The sequence below is a fragment of the Loxodonta africana genome, chromosome 10 (assembly GCF_030014295.1).
Source record: "Loxodonta africana isolate mLoxAfr1 chromosome 10, mLoxAfr1.hap2, whole genome shotgun sequence".
Taxonomy (NCBI): domain Eukaryota; kingdom Metazoa; phylum Chordata; class Mammalia; order Proboscidea; family Elephantidae; genus Loxodonta; species Loxodonta africana.
Window position 1 is genome coordinate 75,381,479 of NC_087351.1, and position 25,837 is coordinate 75,407,315.

Genomic DNA, 25,837 nt, shown 5'->3' on the forward strand with positions numbered 1-25,837 from the left:
AGCGAACCACCCAATGACTAAATCTCAATGCAACTTTGTTATTCTCCATATTGTCAGATATTTGGTAATAAACGCTTTATTTCCTTGGGATATATGGTCCAAGAAAGCAAGCAAATTGCTAATGGTGGAGTTAAGAAATAGTTTTAAAAAAAAAAAGTCTAAGAAAGTGCTGTGCTGGGTCAGAAAAATAGATGATTGGATCAATTAAAAAGTAAAATGTTGAATTTACTGAATGATTCATCACGAACAGAAAAAGATTTCTTACATGTTTAAAGAATGATGTAGTCAGTATAAAAACTATCAATGAAAATGCAAAGGTGACTCATTTGTGGAATGAGAATATACAAAGGAAACATAAGATGGTTGAGAAAGTCAGGAAACTGTACAGACTTCCATAAAGCAACAGATGGTGAAGGTACCAGTGCACCTATTACCTAAGTTTTACCATGAGTAAACGCTGATTTTTGTATTTCAAGAGTGGATTTCCTTCACCTGATCCAGTACTAATTAGCTTATTGTATTTTCCCCAAAGCTGAAGAAGGAATGAGAGGGTTATAGGCTGGAACACACTATCAGCACAGATGAAACCAGCCCATTTTGGAATACAGTTTGTGACTTCATATCCAAAAGGGTACAGGTCTCATTATCATTACGCACTGTTGCTTTGGCTTTAGAGTTTCAGATGAGCAAATGATTAATGTTACTGCAGCGATGACAGTATAACCTAGAGTATTTTTGGTGGCAGAATTTAGAATTTAATAGGTTCAGAAATTAATTTAGTCCTATATTTTATAGTCATTAACTATAGGAAGGGTTAACTGAAATACCGCGTTCAACTTTACTGTACTTCAGTGGAAATTTATATGCTTCAGTGATCATGATTTGGAGCATTCAAAAGCTCTTGAAAACTGCGAGAATGGTCTACTGTCTCTTCTCTGGGATTCAGAGAAAACAAGTCAAAACTTTCAAGACCTTTCTCTCCCTGTTTTCTCAACAATATGTGGGCTTTCCTGAGCTTATCTTTTTTTTTTAAGTTTCTCCCAGGCTAAACTCCAGTTCTTTGAACTGGTACCAAGCAATAATAGTAAGACATTACAAGAATTCACCTAATCCAAAAGAGTAATGGGGGGGAAGGGGGAGTTTCTGTCACAATCTAGGATGTACCTATAAAAAGCACAGTTTTCCAAATTTCTTAGATTGCAAATAGTACATCTAGCACCTAAAAAAAAAAAATCTAGATAGTAAATCAACTATAGTGTTTTAATGAATTTACCCTAACTTGGCATTGTTAGCAAGAAATACATATGTACAACATGCCTGGCTAAGGAGATGAGAAAACAGAGCCCTCCCCTACAGCTCTCTCCATAACTAGGGAAATGGCATACTTATGTATCTGCAGCAACCTTGAGTTGCCAAAATGGTACAAGCAAAGTTGTAAATTTATGTCAAAAATTCTGAAGTGAGGAAAAAAATAAATTCTTAGAATATCTCTAGGCCTCAACTCCTTGCTGCAGTTTTCTGCCATTCAAAAGGCCAACTAGTAACCGCAAGTACACTTCTACTAAGATACACTGGCTTCTGCCTGGGAGTGAGGATGTACAAGGTTATTTGTTATCCTGCCTCCAAGGACATTCTGACTCAATGGAAAGATGCCTTTGGGGTTTGTTACATTCAACTTTCCATGTTTTACTCCTTTGAGAAATGCCACTCTTGAGAGCAGACAGCCAGGAAAGAAAGAGGTTGGAAATGACCAGTATGTATAAGTAAATACAATACGGATGGGCCTAGTGCTGGGAAAGGAGACACAGGGATGCCCCTGATCGTTCCTGGCACATGAGTATGACTGAAAACATGCCTTCTCAGTGCAGGAGAGCAAAATTGGCCTTCCCACAAGCTTTCCCTCAGCTATTGCTCTTCTTTGCTACATTGTCAAAGAAATAGCTATTGCAATTTGCTTTTGCCCTTCCAGGCTCAAGGAAACACATTTGTGGTTATCACGAAGACAAGCATAAAAAGTCCCCAGGGTAGCTGCTAAAAATGAGATATGTACTCTGTGACCTAATCACATCCAACTAACAATAATGTGAAACAGTCCTGTTCTTGTTTGAGGCTCTAGTAGGCAAGATCACACAGAAGCTACAGTACAAGAATGAGCAAGGCTGGCTGGGCCTCCAACATGGGAAAAGCCACACTAAAGCATTACATTCAAACTTACTATTTCATTCTTTTGGCATCCTAATTATCAAGAGTAAGAAACAGGAAAAACAAGCTCCAGCCTTCCATTAATATACTTTAATTTGATTTATTGGTGAAGGCCTTAAAGAAATTCCCATGCTAATCATCTAATGAGTTAACAGACTTCTCTTTTATAACAAATGGTAGTTCAAAGTACCTGTAAGTGTGGCCACGATGCCTCAAGGGTAGGTTCATCTTCTTCTGGATCAAATTCATTGCTGTCACTAGGAGGGAGAGTTCTGAATATATTGCAAGATACCTAAAAATAAACAAGCAGCAGCGTTAGCTGGAACCACCTTCTAGCTGGCCTTACATAAGGTCCTTACAGCCAACTAAAGGGAACCCAGATGACAGTGCACAGGAAGTACCACCGAACTGGAATCAGAACCTCTTTCTATAGGGTCTGGGGCCAGGACCACCTCTGGGCAAAGCTGGAAATGGTTAAGTAGCTCCTTTCTACCTTCTCCACTAGTACTCCTCCCTACCTGGCCAACCCTATTCCAGGTCCCAGTGACATTATACTCTCCACCAAAGCCTGCTCTGGTTGCTTACCAGTCAAGCAAGCTTCTAATTAACCAATTTACATTAAGATATAAATAACTGCTAATGGGCTTCACATACTTGTCTCAAGTTTATGTGCAATTTGCGAATTACCTGTTAAACTAATGGTGAAATTTCAGGCATTCACAAAAAGTAAATCAGAAAAGATATTTCAGAACCTTTCTAACTTCCTTCTAACCAGTTCAACCATCTGTTGAGAATATGCATTTCCACCCGATATACTAAATCAGAACCTACGTTTTAACAAGACCCTCAAGTAATTCTTACATATACGTAAATATCACTTGGGACTCTTGTTAAAATATTGATTCTGATTCAGTATATCTGGGGTGGAAATACAAATTCTCAACAGGGATTCAAACTGGGCTGAACCAGTTCAAAGCCCTGCCTTAAAATGATACCTAGTCTGTCCTCCTTTGGTTTACAAAATAGTAACAATGCTCAGCATAAGACAGATCCGTGGTACAAATTTCCATAAACGAGACCATCCATTCTCATAGACAATTTCCAACTTAAATGCTGACTGTTCAAAGAAAGGTCATAACTGATAACTGTTGAAACAGCACAATGAAAACCTGAGGATTCATTTTACTATTCCATATATTCTGTGTTTTCTATAGTAAAAAGTTTTTAACGCTCTTGTTACTATTCTCAGGGTGCCTTTTCAATTTTCTACTTCTTGTCCTATTTACTCAGCTATCATCTCCTAATGACCCAAATATATCTGCAGATTCAAATAAAGCAGGACAGAAGGGAAATACATGTAGAAGGCAAGAAGAGAGAGGGAAAAAAAAGGAGGGATTGCACCAGAAGCCTTTGCTAGACTTTCTATATAATGCAGAAAATATTGAGCTAGAATAAGCTGCTCCAAAAGGGGAACGAGAAAAGGCTTTTGCAGGCCCATATATTTTGAGTGTGTTTATTCATTCAGTAAAATATTTAAGTCCCTATTATTTGCACACATTGTTCTGAGCACTGGGAAAACAGTAGTGAAACCAAGCAGATAAAAATCCCTGCCCTCATGGAGCTTATATTCTAGTTAAAGTCACTATTATCCCCATTTCATAACTATAAAAACTGAACCCAGAGTCGTACCATTGATAAGCAGAAGAGTCTGTATGAACCCAGGCAGTCTGATTCCCAGTCACTGTGCCAAACAAGCAGAGACCTCAGAAACACTCTACTCTGAACAACTACAAAAGTCTTCCGTTGGGCTTCCCAAGGCTCTAGTCCTATCCCCTTCCTACCCATCCTCTACATGCCCTCAGCCAGAATGGTCTCTAAAAAGTAAATCTGAGCATGTTAACACACCTGGGTATATACCACAAGAGTTCTCTGCCTTGAGTAGCATCACAAATACCGCGGGTGCTTGTTAAGAGCAGTACCCCAAGACTCAAGGCAGACAGTCTGATCCTGTGTCTGCTCAGTGGTGCCCCTGGTAATCTCCTTTTGTAGCAAGTACCTCAGAGAACAGATGTCCTTGGTCCTCAACCACACTTAGAGAAACACTGGCCACAGTATCATGTCCATCTTCCTTAAACATGGCCCATATGGTCTGCCCAAGCCTATCTCTTCAGTCTTTTCTCCTGTCCCACCCTCTCCTCTTCAAATTAGGGCTTCACAAACTGATACATTCCATTTTGAACCCCTGCTGAGAATTTGCATTGCCATTCCCAGATACACTGAATTAGAATCTACATTTTTACAAGACCCTAGGAATCTGTAAGAATCACCTAGGTATTTTGTTAAAACGTACATTCTGATTCAGTATATTTGAGGTAGAAATGTGAATTCTCAACAGGGGTCAAACCAAAACTAACCAGTTCAAAGCTCTGCTTCAAACTCCCCAGCTCTCCCTGTCACAGTGTTCCTCCTTCCCAGAACTTGCCATGGTTCCCCCGTCCGGTGTAGACTCTGCTCCTTCAGCTGGAATTTGCTTCCACATCTCCCCCGTAATCCACTTAACTTCCCAAGCTTTGCTCAAATGTCATCTCCTTTATGGAATCCTACCAATTGATTAAGTACTATGGCTGCTAACCAAAAGGTCAGCAGTTCGAATCTACCTGGCGCTCTCTGGAAACTCTAAAGGGCAGTTCTACTGCCTATAGGGTCGCTATGAGTCAGAACCAACTTGATGGCAATGGGTTTGGTTTTTTTTTTTAATTATTATTACTGCTTTATGCTCCCATTATACCCAGAAGTCTTTTTTGTCATAGCATGTATGCTCTTCGAAGGCCATAACCTTTGTTTTTTAATTGTATCCTCAGTACCCACCCAGTTGGTTTATTCATTCATTCAACATTTACTAGGCATTTCAACACACCAGGCACTGAAGATAAATTGGTTAAAAAAAAAAAAAAAAAAAATCAGGCCAGGGCCTACTCTCATGAAGCTCACATTCTAATATGGAAAAAGAAATAATAAACAGGCAAATAAACAAAATTATTTCACACTGGGACATACGCTATAAAGAAATAAACTGGAAGATGTGTCAAGGGTGACTTGGTGGTAGAGGAAAGGATAACTAGACACAGTAGACAGAACATCCTCCCTAAGAAGATGATGTGAGCTGAAAACTGAGGCATGATAAAGAACTAGTCATTGAAAGTGTCAAAATCCCAGGCAGGGGCAGGTATAATTGTAAAGGCACCAAGACAAGAACCATCCTGGTGAATAAAATGGATAGCAGAGTGGCTAAAGAAGCAGGGAGAGGGGAGGGTGGTGATGTGTAAGTTGTGGAAAGGAGATTCAGTTTTAAGTGCAATGGGAAGCCATTAGAGAATCTTAAACAGGGAAGTGACATGATCTGATTTTTGTTTAAGAAAGAAATCACTCTGGTAGCTATGTACAGAATAGGGAAGGGGACTACTTAGAAGGCTGTAAATGGCAAGAGATAAGGTTGGCTTGCACTAGGATGGCGGCAGAGAAGACAAAATAGATTGATTCAAAATACATTTAAGAAGCAGTACTTGCTGCTAGATGGATGGGGTAAAGGAAAGAAAAAAACTAAGGGTAAGCGATAGGTTTCGGGACGTTTACCCAAGATAGAGATGACTAGTAAAAAGGATTCTTTGTTTTCTTGTTTTGGGGATTCAGAGATCCAGTTTGACATATGTTATAGGGGCAATATTAAAAAGGTAATTGAACATATGAATCTGGACCTTAGGCCAGGTCAAGACTGGAGCTATATAGAGAGTCATCAGCAAAGAGATGATACTTACAGCCTTGCGGGGAATGGATCATCTCGGAAGAGAGTGTGTAAAGAGAAGTGAAGGGGCCCTTGGGCACCCAACATATAGAAATCAGATAGAAGAAGAAGAATCAAGGGCCAATAAAGGAAAGCGAAAAAGAGCAGGAGATAGGAAGAAAAGCACTCGAGTTTGAGGGTTCCAGGAGCTAAAGGCAGAGAATGTTTTAAGAAGGAAGAAAACAGCTGCAAATGCTGCTCAAAGATTGACTAAGATGAGCACAGAACAGTCCCTACCAGACTTGGCAACAGGAAGGTCTTTTGAGATCTAATAAGAAGAGGAGAGGTAGAGACAAAAGTCAGATGGACTGTGAGATAAAGAGTAAATGACAAATTACAGAGTGTGAGCAAGTATAGACATCTCGGAGAGAATGGCAAAGCATATGAAGCATCATTCAACTAGCCAAGCCTCTGACCCAGCCTGGCACATGGTAGGTGCTTAATAAAAATGTCATGAATGAGCGAACAGACCATTGCTCCCATCCTTGAGAATCTACCCTTAGAAACTAATGCAAGCCAAAACTAAAAAAGCTACTTAAAGCTGATACTTGGAAAATTATCCAAAAAGTGTAAAATTGGAAATAACATTCATGCCCAACCATCAACTCAGTGGAATATTACACAGCATTAAAGATGATGACTATGTGGAAGCATAAAAATGTTTATAAATAAAGATTTAAGTGAAAAAGGTGACTGAAAATTGTGTGACTATATAAAGGTAAGAATGTACATGAATAACTAAATGGAAATAAGAAAAGATGTATTAAAGTGAGAGAAATATGGATGACGATTTTTTAGGGTGATAAAGAATTAAACTAAACTAGTGTTTGTTGTTTGTAGGTAGTTAAAGCTATCCGCCTTGGAACACACCAAATAAATCCTAACTTTGCAAAAAGTATAAGTAAGAGGCATGAAGTATGTGTGCTATAACTTTAATTTCAAGATGAAAATGGGCTTTTGAAGTTGGTTTTGAACAAGACTTTGTCAGGAGAGAATTAAAAATCAGTGCCTCACATAACGCCTTAGAGCCCAGCTCATGACTGAATGATGGAAGGACTGAATGAACGGACCATAGTTTAAGTGTACAAAGCTTAGCTCCAAAATCATGGGTTTAAAACTAGGTCACCCATGGATAAATCCACCGATTTATCTGCAACATTTTGTATGTGTAAGTGTAATTTGGATCACTGTCTTCATCAGCTTCTCAAGACTTCCAAGATCTAAAAATGGTTAAAAACGACTGTCCTAAATGGTAAATTTGCTTCCATTAAATCTTCCTTTATCACTGGCAGCCACTTCTGATTTACAGTCCAGGGTTAAATGGACTACTAAATAGGTAACAGCAGTTGCATACTTATTATAAACATGAGTAACCGCCAGCATCATGCCTCACCATACAGCAGTTTTGTAGAGACTATGTGCCCCAGATTAAAATGCATCCAGTCTATGAAGCCAGCATAACCCTGATACCAAAACCAGGTAAGGCCACCACAAAAAAAGAAAATTACAGACCAATATCTCTCATGAACATAGACCCAGAAATCCTCAAAGAAATTATAGGCAATAGAATTCAACAACATATCAAAAAAACAATTCACCATGACCAAGTGGGATTCATACCAGCTATGCAGGGATGGTTCAACATTAGAAAAACAATGTAATCCATCATATGAATAAAACAAGAGACAAGAACCACATGATCTTATCAACTGACACAGAAAAGGCATTTGACAAAGTTCAACACCCATTCATGATTAAAAAAAAAAAAAAACCTCTCAGCAAAATAGGAATAGAAATTCTTCAGCATAATAAAGGGCATTTATATAAAGCCAACAGCCAACATCATCCTAAATGGAGAGAGTCTGAAAACACTCCCCTTGAGTAAACGGGAACCAGACAAGGACGCCCTTTATCACCACTCTTATTCAACAATGTGCTGGAGGTCCTAGCCAGAGCAATTAGGCTAGAAAAAGATATAAAGTGTATCCCAATTGGTAAGGAAGAGGCAAAACTATCTCTACTTGCAAATGATATGATCTTAAACAGAGAGAACCCCCAAAGAATCCACAAGAAAACTACTCAAACTAAAGATTTCAGCAAAGTATCAGGATACAAGATAAACAGACAAAAACCAGTTGGATTCCTCTACACCAACAAAGAGAAGGTCGAAGAGGAAATCACCAAATCAATACCGTTTACAATAGCCCCCAAGGAGATAAAATACTTTGGAATAAATCTAACCAGAGACGTAAAAGACCTATACAAAGAAAACTACAAGACACCACTGTAAGAAACCAAGAGTAGTACGTAAGTGGAAAAACATGCTTTGTTCACGGATAGGAAGACTCAACATTATGAAAATGTCTATTCTATCCAAGTGATCTACAGATACAATGAAATCCTGGTCCAAATTTCAATGGCATTTTTTAATGAGATGAAGAAACAAATCACCAACTTCATATGGAAAGGGAAGAGGCCCTGGATAAGTAAAGCATTACTAAAGAAAAAGAACCAAGCGGGAGGCCTCGTACTACCTGATTTAAAACCTACTATACCACCACGGAGGAAACCCTGGTGGTGTAGTGGTTAAGTGCTAAGGCTGCCAACCAAAGGGTTGGCAGTTCAAATCCGCCAGGAGCTCCTTGGAAACTCTATGGCGCAGTTCTACTCTGTCCTATAGGGTCACTATGAGTCGGCATCGACTTGACAGCACTGGGTTTGGTTTTTTGTTTGTCTGTTTCTTTGTTTGTTTGTTTATACCATCACGGTAGTAAAAACAGCCTGGTACTGTTTGACTACCGTACAACAACAGATACACTGAGCAGTGAAGCAGAAGTCAAAATCCAGATGTAAATTCATCCACCCATGAGCAGGTGATATTTGACGAAGGCCCAAAGTCCATTAATTGGGGAAAAGACCGTCTCTTTAAGAAATGGTGCTGGCATAACTAGATATCCACTGGCAAAAAAATGAAACAAGACCCGTACCTCACACTATGCACAAAACCTAACTCAAAATGGATCAAAGACCTAAATATAAAATCTAAAATAATAAAGATCATGGCAGAAAAAATAGGGACAATGCTAGGAGCCCTAATACGTGGCATAAACAGAATACAAAAATGACTAACAATGCACAAACACCAGAAGAGAAACTAGACAACTGGGAACTCCTAAAAATCAAACACTTATGCTCATCAAAGAGTAAAAAGACAACCTACGGACTGGAAAAAATTTTTTGGTTACAACAAATCCAATCAGTGTCTAATCTCCAAAATCTACAAGATACTGCAAAACCTCAACAACAACAAAAAAACAAGTAACTCTATTAAAAATGGGCAAAGGATATGAACAGGAATTTCACCAAAGAAGACATTCAGGTAGCTAACAGATACATGAGGAAATGCTCACCATCTTTAACCATTAGAGAAATGCAAATCAAAACTACAATGAGATACCATCTCACCCCAACAAGGCTAGCATTAATCTAAAAAACACAAAATAATAAATGTTGGAGAGGTTGTGGAGAGACTGGAACAATTACACACTGCTGGTGGGAATGTAAAATGGTACAACCACTTTGGAAATCGATTTGATGCTTCCTTAAAAAGCTAGAAGTACCATAACCGAGTACCCGCATACGATCCGGCAATCCCACGCCTTGGAATATATCCTAGAGAAATAAGAGCCATCACACAAATAGATATATGTGCACCCATGTTCACTGCAGCACTGTTCACAATAGCAAAAAGATGGGAACAACCTAGGTGCCCATCAATGGATGAATGGATAAACAAATTACGGTATATTCACACAATGGAATACTACTCAACGAAAAAGAACAACAATGAATCTGCAAAACATCTCATAACATGAATGAATCTGGAAGGCATTATGCTGGGTGAAATCAGTCAGTCACAAAAGGACAAATATGTATGAGACCACTATGATAAGAACTCAAGAAAAGGTTTAAACACAGAAGAAAACATTCTTTGATGATTACGAGGGGTGGGTGGGAGGGAGGGAGGTTTGAAAGAGAGGCAGGGAGGGAGAGAGGGAGGAGGGTATTCACTAACTAGATAGTAGACAAGAATTATCTTAGGTGAAAAGAAGGACAACACCCAATACAGGGGAATTCAGCACAACTAGACTAAACCCAAAGTTAAGAAGTTTTCTGGATTCAACCACTTTGAGGGACAGAGTAGCAGGGGCAGGAGTCTGGCGACTATGGTTTCAGGGGACCTCCAGGTCAACTGGCATAACAAATTTATTAAGAAATGTTCTACATCCCACTTTGGTGAGTGACATCTGGGGTCTTAAAAGCTAGCATTCGGCCATCTAAGATGCATGAATTGCTCTCAACCCACCTGGAGGAAAGGAGAATGAAGAACACCAAAGACACAAGGAAAATATAAGCCCAAGAGACAAAAAGGGTCACATAAACCAGAGATGACACCAGAAGAACTAGATGGTGCCCAGCTACCACCAATGACCACCCTGACAGGGAACACAACAGAGAGTCCTTGATGGAGCAGGAGAGAAGTGGGGTGCACAATTCAAACTCTAGTAAAAAGACCAGACTTAATGGTCTGACTGAGACTGGAGGGTCCCCGGAAGACATGGCCCCTGGACTCTCTGTTAGCTCAGAACTAAAACCATTCACAAGGCCAACTCTTCAGACAAAGATTAGATTGGACTATAAGACATAAAATGATACTTGTGAAGACTGTGCTTCTTAGCTCAAGTAGATACGTGAGACTAAATGTGCAGCTCCCATCCGGAGCTGAGATGAGAAGGCAAAAAGGGACAGGAGCTGTTTGAACAGACACGGGAAATCTGGGGTGGAAAGGAGGAGTGTGCTGTCATATTACAGGGAGAGCATCTAGGTTCACATGACAATTTGTGTATAAATTTTTGTATGAGAGACTAACTTGAACTTTAAACTTTCACTTAAAGCACAATTAAATAAATAAGTAAAAATAAAATGCATCCAGGTACTTCTGAAGTCACCAACTGTCTCTATATTTAAATATCTAAGACTCTAGCCCTAAACCTTAAAGTTTAAAAGTATATTGCAAGGATTTACTTTTCAACCTTTTTTTTTTTTTAAATCTATACTGGTGTCAGTGCAAAGAAAAAAAGCTTACAAAATAAATTTCTTAAGAGGTAGCCTAATTAATTTTCATTCTAAGGACATTTTAATAAACACTGAATGTTGGAATCAAACTAAAGACTTACAGGATTGACCTGGCCTCTAAAAGGTGGCTATAAGGACAGAGAGCAAGGCTGAAAAGATGGAAGGAAAAAGTGTTTAAACTTGCATAGGCCCTCCTCACAGATAGAAAACCTATGATTAGGGGTTCTGCTGAGTAGTTGCTAGAATCAGATCATGTTAGAATCCATTACACCCAGTACCTTCATCTTACAAATAAGGACACTGAGGATCAAAGAGCTTGTGAGTTAGTTAAGGTAACACAGCACTAAAACAAGAGCCGAGGGTTCTCATGGTTCTTTCCCTGATAAACTACTACTTCCAGCAACTCCACCCCCTGACCTGACTGAGACCATGTATGCACTTGACTTCCTTATTTCTCTCTGTTTTTCCTCTGATTCTCCCCGTCCCGTGTCTTTTTATCATTTTTATTACTGTTTTGTTTTCCCATTGCTCCTCTCCAACCATCTCCTTCTTAGGTTTTTGGCCTGCCAGTAGCACACAATGGCACCTACAGGCACTGTGTATCTACCTGTGGACATTCAGGTCTAAGTAAGCTGTGAGTCTTGCTCAGCTTTAACAAGAAAATATAACCACCTCTTTATCTCCATTGCCTGGTTCATACCCCCGTTATTAAACATCTTGATTATTGCAATGGTTTCCTTTCTGGTGTTCTTGCTTCTAAATCTCTTCCTTGCCTCCCCTTTTCTCATCTTCCCCCAATTAGATTTTGAGTCCTTCAATGATTTGCTACTCAGCTCTGAATGCCTGGCACCTAATATACGATAAATGGAAATAACTAGGGTTGCCAGATAAAACACAGGACCCCCAGTTAAATTTGAATTTCAGATAAACAATGAATAATTTTTAGCAAGTATATATATATACAGCATAGTAAAAAAAAAAAAAAAATTTTTTTATATACACTATGCCAAATATACAAAAAAAATTTTGTTTATCTGAAATTCAAATTTAATTGGGTGCCCTGTATTTTTAATTGCTAAATCTAACAACCCTAAAAAAAGATTAAACTAATATTAATTAAGAACCCGTACTGATTACATGGATCCCTGTGGCATAGTGGTTAAGAGATACGGCTGCTAACTAAAAGCTCAGCAGCTCAAATCCACCAGTGGCTTCTTGGAAGCCCTATGGGGCAGCTCTACTCTGTCCTAAAGAGTCACTATGAGTCGGAATCAACTTGATGGCAACGGGTTTTGGTTTTGGTACTGCTCACAACTCAGCTGTTATTCAGAACTACCACTGTAGGATACTGGGGGGAGAGGAGAAGGGCATGTGACAGTGCTGCAGGGAAGGTCTAGGACCTAATGGAACTATGATGCAAAAAAAAAAAAAAAAAAAAAAGTTGAAATTCTTGGCCAAAAGAGGCAAATTACTGCAGAAAAAAATAACTCACCATTCCCAGTCTCTTTATATCCATAGAAACTACTAATTTTACAGCTTGGCTTTTGTAGACATTTTAATAGCACATTAAAAAAGAACAGTGTGCAGCTAGCACCTAATAGGCACTTATTAAACATCTGCCAAGAAAATTAACACTGAACAAAACAGAAGGTAAGGGCAATGCAGTTGAGAGTTATTTAAAAGAAACAAACAAAAACACCTAATGAATGCTTTCAATTTCCTTTAAGTGTGTATTTGTTATCATTATTAATATTTATTCAAAAATTTTAAAACCCTATCAATAATAAATTCTCTAAGAACAGCACTAGCCATTAGTAAAATCAGAAAAGTCAACTTCTATGTATAAAAGGCTCCAGTAAACCAGACACGTAATGTGATCTGGGGCCACTGGCACTATAGGGGTACAAGTCAACTTAAGTCCTCTTCTCTTTGCTTTATAATATACATTCCAGAAGGATTTGGGTATCATCTTTCTCGGATAAAAGCAGGTGAGCTAGTTGGTCTCAAGAATGCTTTTCCTCCTTTTATCTGTGAAACTATAATTTCATACAATTACATAATACTTCGAGCAGATCAACTGTGAATACTAAAATAGTAACCTCATAAATATAAAATGAATTTTCTTAAGGTAATATCTAAAATGTAAATTTCCAACAAAGAGCTATATGACTGGCATTAAATACAGAACATCTTGCAAATTGAAAGGTGCCATTATTCCTTTAGTACTATTCATATTAATACCTCATACAAGTAATAATTTCAGTGATATCCCTGAATTTTCATTCAGTTTATTCATTCATTCAGTAATCCATCATGTAATTGGAAAAAAATACCAAAATGATTTAATAAAACACTTAGGACCATAAAAGGACCACTAAACGCAATGCTGATGCTAGGTGATCAAGCATTATTCTCATACATTTTGTGTTAACACAAAAGATGAATCTAAATAGATACAGTAAAACTGGATCTTGCAAGAAAATAGGAAAATCTCATAGCAGTAGTTCACAACATCTACCATAGATGCAATGTTTAAAACTATCAGATATGAAACCAAAAATGTAAACATAAACAATACTTATTTAAAACCTCTAAAATAGACTTATGAACACAGAAGACTATTTCCAAACTTACTAGAAATTCGCACTAAATATTCAAACTCTAAGAATAAGGACTAAAATTCTTACAAAATTTGCCTACTTTGCTTACACAGAAATAAAAATAATAATAGGATGGTAATAGATCATAAAACACATACATATGACATAACACCAAATTAAAAAATTCTTAATAGTCCTGATGATAAAGAACCTCTCAAACAAATTTAATGACCTTACCCTCAGTCCCTCTGAGAACTAATTATAGATAAACAACTATTAATAAATTTTAAAAAGGAAAAAGATCCCAAAGCATTTATTATTATACTCAAGGGACTTAGAATCAAACTTTGACTTTGATTCTAAGTCCCTTGAGCCAATAAATATCTTTTAATCTGATGCTTAATTAGGAAACAAATAGCAAAATTTTTAAACTTTCAGTTAACACTTAATTCACTGGCAATTTGTTCAATCAATAATTCATCTCTAAAGCCAAACTATGTCCTTTAATTACCACAATAAACCCACTGTAGTTTCCAGCTCAGTCTAAATATAAAGTCTGTTTTCAAGTCTCACCATCTATGTGACTAAACATGACTGTTTACAAGTTATCTGGACTTATGTGAACATTATAATCCCTTATTCTAGTGCAAAGGCAATACCTTAGCACTTAACTTCTTAAAAGCAAAAATTTAAATCAGTACAACATCTTAGATTATGGGCCATACAATACAGGTCTAAATTTATCCTCTAATATATTAAATATGTAACTATCACTGCTACATAATATTATCAATAAAATTATAATTTTCAGATAAGAATTTTCAGTAGTTATTATTCCAAACATATTCACTTAAGTTAAATATGATCCCTTGACCCAAACAATATCCACAATGTCCTTGATTATCACAAGGGGAGGTCTCAGGGGCACAATGGGAACTATTTGAAAAAGCTATCAAATGTCGGTGAGGTCAAGCCACTCCAGCAAGGATATCTACATTTTAATCATAAAACCAAATTTGTGGACAAAGGTCTATACCTTTGAGAAAACATTCACTGAACCAAAAACAAAGCGTGTTGTTTACACAGGCATAAGAAGCATGCACTTGTGAGAGTGTGAGATTTGTAACAACCAGGGCTTTGAACCAGTTGGTTCTGGTTCGAACCCCTGCTGAGAATTTGCATTTCCACCCCAGATATACTGAATCAGAATCTACATGTTTAACAAGCTTCCCAGGTGATTCTTATGTACAATAAATTTTGAGAACCACTGCTCTACTAGTGGAGCCTGGTTGCATAGTGGTTGAGAGCTATGGCTGCTAACCAAAAGGCTGGCAGTTTGAATCTACCAGCTGCTCCTTGGAAACCCTATGGGGCAGTTCTACGCTGACCTATAGGGTCGCTATGAGTCGGGACAGGCTCTACTAGTGGTCCGCAGAACTGGTCCCAGAGCATTAACATCGGCTGGGAATTTGTTAGAAAAGAACATTCTCGGCAGGGGTTCAAACCTGAACTAACCAAAGCCCTGGTTACAACTGAAATTCTAAAAGAGGACTTAAAAGGAGATTTCTGAAGTCAGTGATTACAACACTGTTACACATTCACTGTCATACTTTAAATCTGGGCTTTACTTTAAAGCAGGGCTTTCTATAGCAGCTATTCTGTTCAAATGAGGCAGAAAGAACATCTTAAAATGATAAAAGGAGCTTAATAGGCAGGTGAAGAAAGAAGGACTAAAAAAACAAATGAAGCAACGTTTAGAAAATTGTATGGCTCAATCATAACTTTTAAATATGTAAAAAGACAAGATTTAAGTAATAGAAATTTTGGGCATGTGCAAACAGTTAAGCCAAAAGGCTGGCAGTATGAACCTACTCAGAGGCACCTCAGAAGATAGGCCTGGCAATCTGCTTTCTAAAGGTCAGTCCTGAAAACCCTTTGAAGCAGTTCTACTTTACATACATGAGGTCACCATGAGCTGGAACTGACTCGATGGCAACTAACAACAACAACGACGATGACGATTTTCCTAACTCACATTTCCTTTAAGAGGTATTTCTTTTTTAATCTACTAGGTACCTACAACGTACAGATTTATACAGACTGAGGAAAAAATCTGTTTTTATTATTGCTATTGCTGCTGCTGCTGTTGGTAGTTGTGTTTAGTTGATATCTGTTTTGATGAAATGGTATAATTGGAGTTATAATATACTGATTATTCCTACAACTTTAGATACTGAGTTTCTGGAAGGATCAGAATGTTGCCCACTGTAAGGAAGAAAGGAATCTGTCACAAGAGATCACGAACAGAGAATCAACACAATTTGAATACAGATCAAATATAAATACAAGGTACAATTTTGATGAATACATCAATAATTATGAGGGGGAAACAGGAGGAAATGGGGGAGGAAAAATATGGGAGAAATATCTTTTGTTCCACTCCCTTTGACCTGTGTCACATGATCATCAAATGAGAGAGATGTCACAAAGACAAGAAAAAAGATTAAGAAAAAAAGAAGCAAAAAAAGGGAAAACATTTGGGCTGGGAACTCTCCATGTACAGTGATCATCAAGGTCAAACTAGTATAAGAAAGTTTACAGAGGTTGTATTTGTTAATAGCCCAAACTGGAAAGAACCTAAATGTTCTCCAACAGAATAGATAAACAAATTATAATATATGCATACAATGGGATACTAAATAGTCATGAAAATGAATAAACAACTATTCATAACAACATGGATGCACCTCTCACAGTTAATATTGAGTGAAAGAAGATCCAAAAGAAAACATACTGTATGATTCCATTTATATAAAGTTCAAAACCCGGCAAAATTAACCAATGGTATTAATGTCAGTATAGTGGCAGGAGAGAGAATGCAAATCTAGAAAGCCTGTGCTCTTAACACCTACATCATGCGATCTTTAGCTGCCCAGTCATATCTAAAATGGGAGCTCTGTATGAGAAAGTGGCACTAATTGACTAGTGGGATTGTCTGAAGTGAGACTGGGTGGCCTATTTCTTTACCACCATCACCCTTTCGCCCTCCTAATGCCTCCCCTTCAATTCATGTATTTAGGCCTCTTCTCTTGAGCTTATCTGATTCTCCCGAGAAGAATCATCTATCCCTTGACAAGAGAACGTAAGTGATCTGGAAGTTCAGTAGGAAAGAAGGTTGAGGATCTTCCCATTGTATGTGGTCCCCTACTTTCAGAAAGGTACCACTGCTCTCAGCTGCGCTTAATGTCCCCAAGATCAGATTTCCTCCATTTTAGCCTCTCCAGGGCGTACACCTTCAGTCTTTTGCTGGGATTTGGGACAGTCAAGTAGCTGCCTGGTTTTGGAGGGACAGGGTAGAATCAGTAGTTCCAACTTCTTTTTATACAGATATTCCAACAAATCTCTTTTTGCCTTCATATACTCTTGCTTAGAGAGGTATCCTTCTGGTTCTTCCTGGAGGTAATGTGATGTGAGCTGCCTACTTCCAGACTTCCCTTGCTGCTGCTTAGGGTTCAGCTTTCTCTGATCGGCCAAGGTAGTGACCACCATTGCTTTCTAGCTTCCAAAATGTTGATTCTAAGATCTCTTTTCCATTTGGCATTGTTCTTGTAGGTTTTACTTCTTTTCAGTAATTTTAGTGACATTTCAAGAGATAAAGGAAATAAACATATACGTGTTTAATCCATCATATTGTAAGAACGTGGAATCGGGACTGGAGGAAGACTAATTAATAACCTGCAATATGCACATAACACAACTTTGCTTGTTGGAAGTGAAGAGGACTTGAAGCACTTACTAATGAAGATCAAAGACTACACCCTTCAGTATGGATTGCACCACAACATAAAGAAAACAAAGATTCTCGCAACTGGACCGGTAAGCAACATCACGATAAACAGAGAAAAGAGTGATACTGTCAAGGATTTCATTTTACTTGCATCCACAAGCAACACCCATGGAAGCAGCAGTCAAAAAATCAAATGACATACTGCACTGGACCAATCTGCTATAAAATGCCTCTTTGAAGTGTTGAAAAGCAAAGATTTCACTTTGAGAACTAAGGTGCACCTGTCCCAAGCCATGGTATTTTCAATTGTTTCATTTGAATGCAAAAACTGGACAGCGAATAAGGAAGACCGAAGAAGAATTGATGCCTTTGAATTACGGTACTGGTGAAGAACACTGAATATACCATGGATTGCCAGAAGAACAAACAAGTCTGTCTTGGTAGAAATACAGCCAGAGTGCTCTTTGGAAGTGAGGATGGAGAGCCTTCGCCTCATGTACTTTGGACATGTTATCAGGAGGGACCAGTCCCTGAAGAAGGACATCATGCTTGGTAAAGTGGAGGGTCAGTGAAAAAGAGGAAGACGTTGATGAGATGGACTGAGACAGTGGCTGCAACAATGAGCTCTAACATGGCAATGATTATTAAGATGGCACAGGACCAGGCAGTGTTTCGTTCTGTCATACACAGAGTCGCTACAAGTCAGAACCAACTGGACGGCACCTAACAACGACAACAATCCACCATATTTACTCAAAAGTTAGCAGTACTTCCTATTAAATTGTTCCTTCATTCTCCAGTACCTTCTGCTAATTCCAGGAATTTAACTTTCTTCTGCAAATATGTCAATCCCTTTTTGGTTGGAAAGAGTCCAGTAGAGCAGTAAGAAAGCCAAATGGCAGCTGCTCCGACTTTATATACCCATTGCCGTCAAGTCGATTCGGACTCATTGACATCCCTATAGGACAGAGTAGAACTGCCTCACAGGGTTTTCCAAGGCTGTATGTAATCTTTATGGAAGTGGACCGCCACATCTTTCTCCCACGGAGCAGCTGGTGGGTTCAAACCGCAGACCTTTTGGTTAACAGTTGAACACTTAACCACTGCACCACCAAACTTCAGCCAAAGTAAAATGAAAGATCTCCAAATCAATTTTCTTTCTCAGAATTAGCACCAATCACTTAGTAGGTCTTAGTGTGAAGCAAAATAAAAAAGTAAAACACATTCTGTTTATGAAGAAACTGAATACAGAATTCAAATGAATATCTCAAAGTCATCATTTCATCCAATGAACAACTACATGAACCTCAAAAGAAAAAAAATCAGGACTAGAACTGAAGACAGAGAAAAAGCATGCTGCTCTTCTCTCAACACTCAGTTTTCTATCACTTTTTCCACTATGAGATCTGTCACTGGTGTCCTTCATTCCTTTTTCCAGTTATAGACAGAGTAGCTCAGACATCTCACTACCAACTCAAATTCAGTCCAGTCAAAACCAATCGATGAATACTGGTCCTCCCTTCCCCTTAAAGGCAAATTCCTTTCCCACCTTATTCATTCTGTCATTCTTCTTCTAACACTTTGGGTTTTTTTTTTTTTTTAACTCTTCCTCTCTGTTACACGCTATTTGTAAACAAGTCCGTTTATTCTTCTAAAATGTCTCTTTGATATTCATGGGGGTATTACTTTTAACAGTGGAAATTTGGAAACAATTCAAATGTTCCAAGATGAAATGACAATTAAGTAAACAATGGTACATACACATAATGGAAGATTAGAGAGCCATTAAAATGATGTTTAAAAAAGATAGTTACATGAAAGCAAGTTTATATCATGGTGCTACAGAAATAAAAAAAGCAGAATCCAAAATTATGTATATACTAAAGTTAAAATTATGTTTTTGTTTGTTTGTTTTTTAAAGGAAAAACAGGAAAGGAGCACAAGAAAATTTTCTGCCGTAACAGCAATGTTTTAGATCTTGTTTAGAGTGATGGTTACAAAGTACATATCATTGTTAAATTCACTGAACATTCAATGCCTAAGACTTGTTCGTAAAATTTTACTGCATGTGAAGTATATCTAATTTTTTTTTAAGGGAAAAAGCTCATTAAAAAAAAAAAAAAACTAGCAGTCACAAAAGGACAAATATTATATGATTCCACTTACATGAAATATCTAGAAGTAGAACAGGCAAATGTATACAGACCTAAGGTTATTAGTGGTTACCAGTGGGGGAATGGGGACTCAATGCTTAGAAGACACTGAGCTTCCGTTGAGAGTGATCAAAAAAGTTGGAAAAGGATAATGGTGATGACTGTACAACATGATAAATACAACTAGTGTCACTAAATTGTGTATGTAAAGGATGTTGAAATGACAAATGTTTTGTTACATACATATTTACCCCAACAACAACAAAAACATAGGCTAGGAGGAAATTGGCCAAAAGATTGAATTTAAATAATGAAACGATGCATAATTTTTTTTTTTTCTATTTTCAAATTTTCTTTTAAGAACATGGGAGAAAAATACAGGAGACAGGGAGTTCCTTTACATGTTCTTCTTAATTTCCTCTCCCTTTGCCACTATCTGACAAGATTGGGACACCAGCCCTCTGGCTAGACTCCAAGAGTTCATTTTTCCTCCCCCCCTCAGGCCATCCTGGGTTAAGTCTGGTAGCCTAATTTTCAAAAGAGCTGGCAGAGCGCACAGGCTTTCTTTGTAGGCGCTGGAGGAAGAAAAATCAGAGTATCATTTATATTTCACCTCCCTGTTCAAAAATCCTTAGCAACTCTGCTGTCTACGAGTTTAGGTTAAACCTTCTCTGTTTACCCTGCCAAATCCTCCATAATCTAGACCTATCCCCGCCTCCCCACCTTATTACCCACAAACTCCACCCATAAACCCTCTACTCCCGTTCGATTTCTACTTCAAGATTAAGCTTTGCTCAAAATAAGAGGCAATTTTTGGTCTGCAAAATGGTGAAAGTAATGTTAAATTATCTCTAGACTGTTATCCCTACACAAAACCATCACAGGGAAATTATATTTCATACACAGAGACAACTGTATCGTGTACTCTCTCCAAAATTGGAATTGCAGCAGTGAATCCGAAAGTGAAGATTGTTGATATTAAATCTTGGAATCCAAAAATAGAGGTGTAAACACTGCAATAGTCATAGTGCTTACGGTGTATAAATACAGCACAGGCCCTCGTATTGCTGGCATTCGAAGTCAAGTACTCATGCCCCACACACGGGCTAGCCACGTGATACCAGGTCTTTGCTACATTTCATTCATTGTCTGTGGACTGTGGGTCCTAAATCCCAGAAAGTTACTAAAACCAGTGAATTAGGTGACTTTTGTAAGAGCCAAAGTTCACAGTTTGATAAAATAGTATCAACACAGGGCTTTTCAGAGAGGACATATTCTAACATCTGGCTTAAGCACTTTTATGGTTCAAAATCAGCTAATGCTAAAAAGAAAAGTGAAACCTCTTGGATTTTGAATTGAAAAAACAAAATACAAAACACTTCCGGCTCCAGATGCAAGTTTCTGGTTATTGGTGGGTATGCATTCTTATTTGAAATCCCTAAAAATAAACAGGAAACTAAATGGCCAAAGCTAATGATCTCTCTTCTCCTCTCCCTCTTCCTCTCCGTCTCTCTCTCTCGTGTGTGTGTGTGTGTGTGTGTGTGTGTGTGTGTGTGTGTATGTGTTCTGTCTGTCTGTCTGTCTGTCTGTCTGTCTGTCTCTGTGACATTTCATTAGTAAAACAAAGCCATGAGCTAGCTGGTAACCAATTAAAACAAAAACACACCCGAACTACATTGGAACTGAGTTCTTTCCATAGCGTAAAAGTACTCCTCACGAATTGGGTAAGATATATCACACAAAGGGAAGACAGGGAAACCTCCCTCATGGGCCTCACTGAGGTGTGCTGGCCTTGTCTTGGGAAGAGGCAGAAGGGTGGATGTAAGTTCCTCTGAAGGAAACTGCATGTGAGGGCTCTAGGTGCAAGAACTGATCACTGACCCTGTTAGCTTACATTTTAAACAAGCATTCAAAGTGTACTGCCTTCCACAACTTGACTAAACCAGATGCTAAGAAGTTTCCTGAAAAAAGTGAACGCTTCCAAGGCCAGCGTAGTAGTGGCAGGGGTTTGGGGACGACGGTTTCGGGGGACATCTAAGTCGATTGGGATAATAAAATCTATTAAGAAAACATTCTGCAACCCACTTTGGAGAGTGGCATCTGGGGTCTTAAACGCTGGCAAGCAGCCATCTAAGATGCATCAATTGGTCTCAACCCACCTGGACCAAAGGAGAATGAAGAACACCAAAGACACAAAGTAATTATGAGCCCAGGAGACAGAGAGGGCCACATAAACCAGAGACTACATCAGCCTGAGGCTAGAAGAACTAGATGGTGCCCAGCTACAACCGATGACTGCCCTGACGGGAAACACAACAGAGAACCCCTGAGCGAGCAAGAGAGCAGTGGGATGTAGACCTCAAATTCTCATAAAAAGACCAGACTTAATGGTCTGACTGAGACTAGAAAGAACCCGGAGGTCATGGTCCCCAGACCTTCTGTTACCCCAAGACTGGAACCATTCCCAGAGCCAACTCTTCAGACAGGGATTGGACTGGACTATGGGAAAGAAAATCACACCGGTGAGGAGTGAGCTTCTTGGCTCAAGTAGACACATGAGACTATGTGAGCAGCTCCTGTCTGGAGGCAAGGGGCAAGAGCTGGTTGAATGGACATGGGGAATACAGGGTGTAGACAAGGAGTGTACTGTCTCACTAGGGGGAGAGCTACTAGGAGTACATAGCAAGGTGTATATAAGTTTTTGTATGAGAGACTGACTTGATTTGTAAACTTCCACTTAAAGCACAATTAAGATTAAAAAAAAAAACAAAGTGTACTGCTTTCTCATTATTTTTACCCCTCAAATAACTATTCTTACTTTCCAGAGTAAGATTTAAGAGACTCCCTACTCCATTACTCAGGGCAACACAAATGCAAATTTAATTTTTCAGCATCTACTCTATTTTTTTTTTCACTCTATAGTCTAAGATTAAAAAATCTAACTTTTCTAAGAGAAAAATCCCCCAGAAGGAAGGGGTCTGCATTATCCCAGAGTGTCCTGCCCTATTCTCATAAAGGACTTAACTACTTTAGTAAAGGAAATTCCACAGTATTTCAAAGAAGCCCATTAATTACCTATGTGCCCAGCCACCGCCTACATTTCTGAAAACTCAGGAAACAGCATATTCTCCAATACAGTTTGCTTATCTGTTTTGTTAAAAAAATTAATTTGCTCTCCAACTTACCAAATAGTTATTGCCGGTCCTATTTTTATTCAGAAACATCCTCTCTTACATGCGTCACCCTCCTAGCAATGCTCCTCCTTACCCAGGACTGGCTCCCAGATGCAAGCTTTAGTCCTTCCATTTCCCTTTCCACTGCCCCGCTGACCCCAACCTCCCTCTATTCATCAACATAATTACATTTTCACTCTAAAAAAGTCCCTTATCTTATCCCCACTTTCCAAAGGCAACTTCCTCCTCAGAAGTCACTGGATAGCATATTTCTTGTTTTCATCTACAGATCAAGTTTGGCTTTTAATATTGGTCAGCAGCCAGCTACCTCCTGGAAATAACCTGCTCGTTGTTTTCTTGCCAAATTCTTGCCTCCAGCATTACTTACTGTCTCTGAGAATTCCACATTGAGGACACCCATTTTCTCAGCTTTTTCCAGGACTCATAATACAATAATGTGATATAATCAGCTTTCTCCTTAGAGAATTGACCAATAAATCCCTCTCTCATTTCTGTCTCTCCTCAGTAGAGGTAGCCAAACTGTACAAACTAATACCAAGTGCTAAAATTATACAGGAGTCACTTGGATATACCACAGGCAACATGTCCCAACCATTTTTCATCTATTTTCTTGATAGATTTTTCTGGAACCACCCTTTCAGTCCCAAGGTTAAATTAAAAGGTGGGAAAAAAGAGAAACCAAAACTTGAATGCAGTACTGTAACTTACCCTGCAAAATTCTGCTGCCAGCTAGTGCAGGGACCAAAAAACCCCATGCCGGGAAGGGGTGGGGAAAGAGAGGGCGTATTCTCATTACAGTGAGATGATATTGGATATATTAGCAATAGACACGTCACAGCTGTCCAATTTAAGTATACTGACAACTCTGAACAGTCTTTAAAGCAGTTAAATCAGACAGACTATAGCATGTCAATGAAGCAAATAGTAATCACAAGGAGCTCAGCTGCTTCTCAGTAAAAACTCCCTCCTTAGCACATTTATATTAAAACTAAACACATTAAAAACCCCTGTCAGATCCCTTAAGAGACAATTTTTGCAGGAGAGAAATAGTAAATTATTAATACAGTATGGACATGAAGTATATCAGGAAAATTTTTATTTGGGTGATATGAGGGCAGTAAATATACTCATATATATGATTATATACATATGGGTACACACAGATTTACAAGGAGGCCTTCCACCCTCCCCCCAAAAAAACATGAAAATAAGATCTCCCTGGTAGAATTACAGCTTAAAATCAACATATTCAGAGAAAAGATACAGAAAGTCACCTTAGAGAAACATAAAAGTTCTCCTACTAATAGACCTCATTATGATCAAAAAACGTTATTAATCCATCTGAAAAAGTCAGTCCATCGGAGGTGGCAGGTGAGCCATCCATGAATATCGTTACCAATAATGACAATAGCTACTTTATATATCTAGCACTATGCTAAAGAATTTTCATAGTTTTCACAACAATAAGGTTACAGTGGGGTAACAGGTTTGAGTGTTGAGACTCACCCAAAAGCACACAGTAAGTGACCAGGTTGGGCCCAGGTCTGTCTGCAATACCACTGACATGAGAAGGACAACAACAAGGAAAAGCATGCTGTACACATCTAGGTACTTCCAAGGATTAAGGGGTGCATCATGGAGATGGCTAGCTAACTAACTCCCCTTACTCCAAATCCGGCTGACCAAGCAACTTAAGGACTCCTTGGCTGCCCGTAACGCTTGCCTGCAGGGAAAGAACGCAGGGTTCAAACATACCCAGATGGCTACCCACTGAGCAGTGCTTTTCTCACTCTAAATCCATATACTGGCCTTTTGAGTTTCCATATCAGACTTCTGTTAGTCTAAAGAATTCACTGACAGCCAACCTGCAAAGGTGAGGCACCTCTAAGGCTGCAAAGGTAAGGCACTGCTAAGCTAATACCACTACATGAGGAACACATCTGGGCAAAAGGCGCCTCTTCTCTGGAACTTCTAATGGTAGGATAGGAAGGACATGGGGGGAGCATATGAACTTAAGGGATAGAATCATCTCAGGGACTGTATTTTGTATGGGATGGGGAGAGTTTTGAACTACACAGCCCTCCTCCGGAGCCCTTCCTTACCCCGCAATCAATATGCACTATTACATGCTGGGAGGGAGTGGTAGGGCAGGGAAGAAGTCTGAGAAGCACTGTTCTCAACTCAGGAGTAACACAAAAGCAATACAAAGTTATTACACATGCTAGTGGGGCAAAGAGGGTTGTGGGGGAGGGGCTCTTTCTTAAGTAAAAATGAACGTTTAATGCCAGAGTCTACTATTTGATCTGTCCTTGTCAGCAGCAACAAAAGATAACAGTGGTGAACTTACTCAAAGGTCTCATTATCTATTTGGAAGAGCTCAAGGAAAAGGCACAGTACAGCGGCAAGAATCCAATCCTTGGGATTACTGTTCCTCATTCTTATCGGAAAGAATGATCCCAGGGAAGTAGTATGGCACAACAGTTAAGAATACGGACTCTGAAGCCAGACTACCTGGGTTCAAATCTCAGCTCTGTCAGTCACCTGTTAGGTGGCTTTTGGGAAGTTTTTTACCCTCTCTGTTACTTCCTTCACCACATTTATAAAATGATCAGTATAATACTACCTACCTCATGGAGTTGTTAAGAGGACTGAATTAACTCATAGGTTGTAGTTCTTGTTGCAGACCATTATGCTGCTAATAATAGAAGGCGTACATGCTACTGGCAATCTTTGATTAGCACACACCTTTGTGAAGAGGGTCTAAGATAATATATGACGGCAATTCTAAATTGTGTAACCATTATAACCTACCGAAACAACACAGATAAAACAAAATCTGAATGGTCATAGATGTACTGAAGAAACTGACTGCTCTATCAAAAACCTTCCCACAGAGAAAGCTCTGGGTACAGATGGTTTCATTG

At 38.8% G+C, this 25,837-nt stretch overlaps 1 protein-coding gene across 3 annotated transcripts in view; it reads right to left on the reverse strand.

Annotated features, from left to right (window-relative positions):
- The window catches only part of PPP2R5E (protein phosphatase 2 regulatory subunit B'epsilon), a 166,726-nt gene that overhangs the window by 42,687 nt on the left and 98,202 nt on the right, over positions 1-25,837 (reverse strand). For all 3 annotated transcript variants that reach the window (XM_010588683.3, XM_010588682.3, XM_003408698.4), the window contains exon 4: positions 2,393-2,494. In XM_010588683.3, the coding sequence (XP_010586985.1) occupies positions 2,393-2,494 (102 nt within the window). The remainder of the gene's footprint in view (positions 1-2,392; positions 2,495-25,837) is intronic.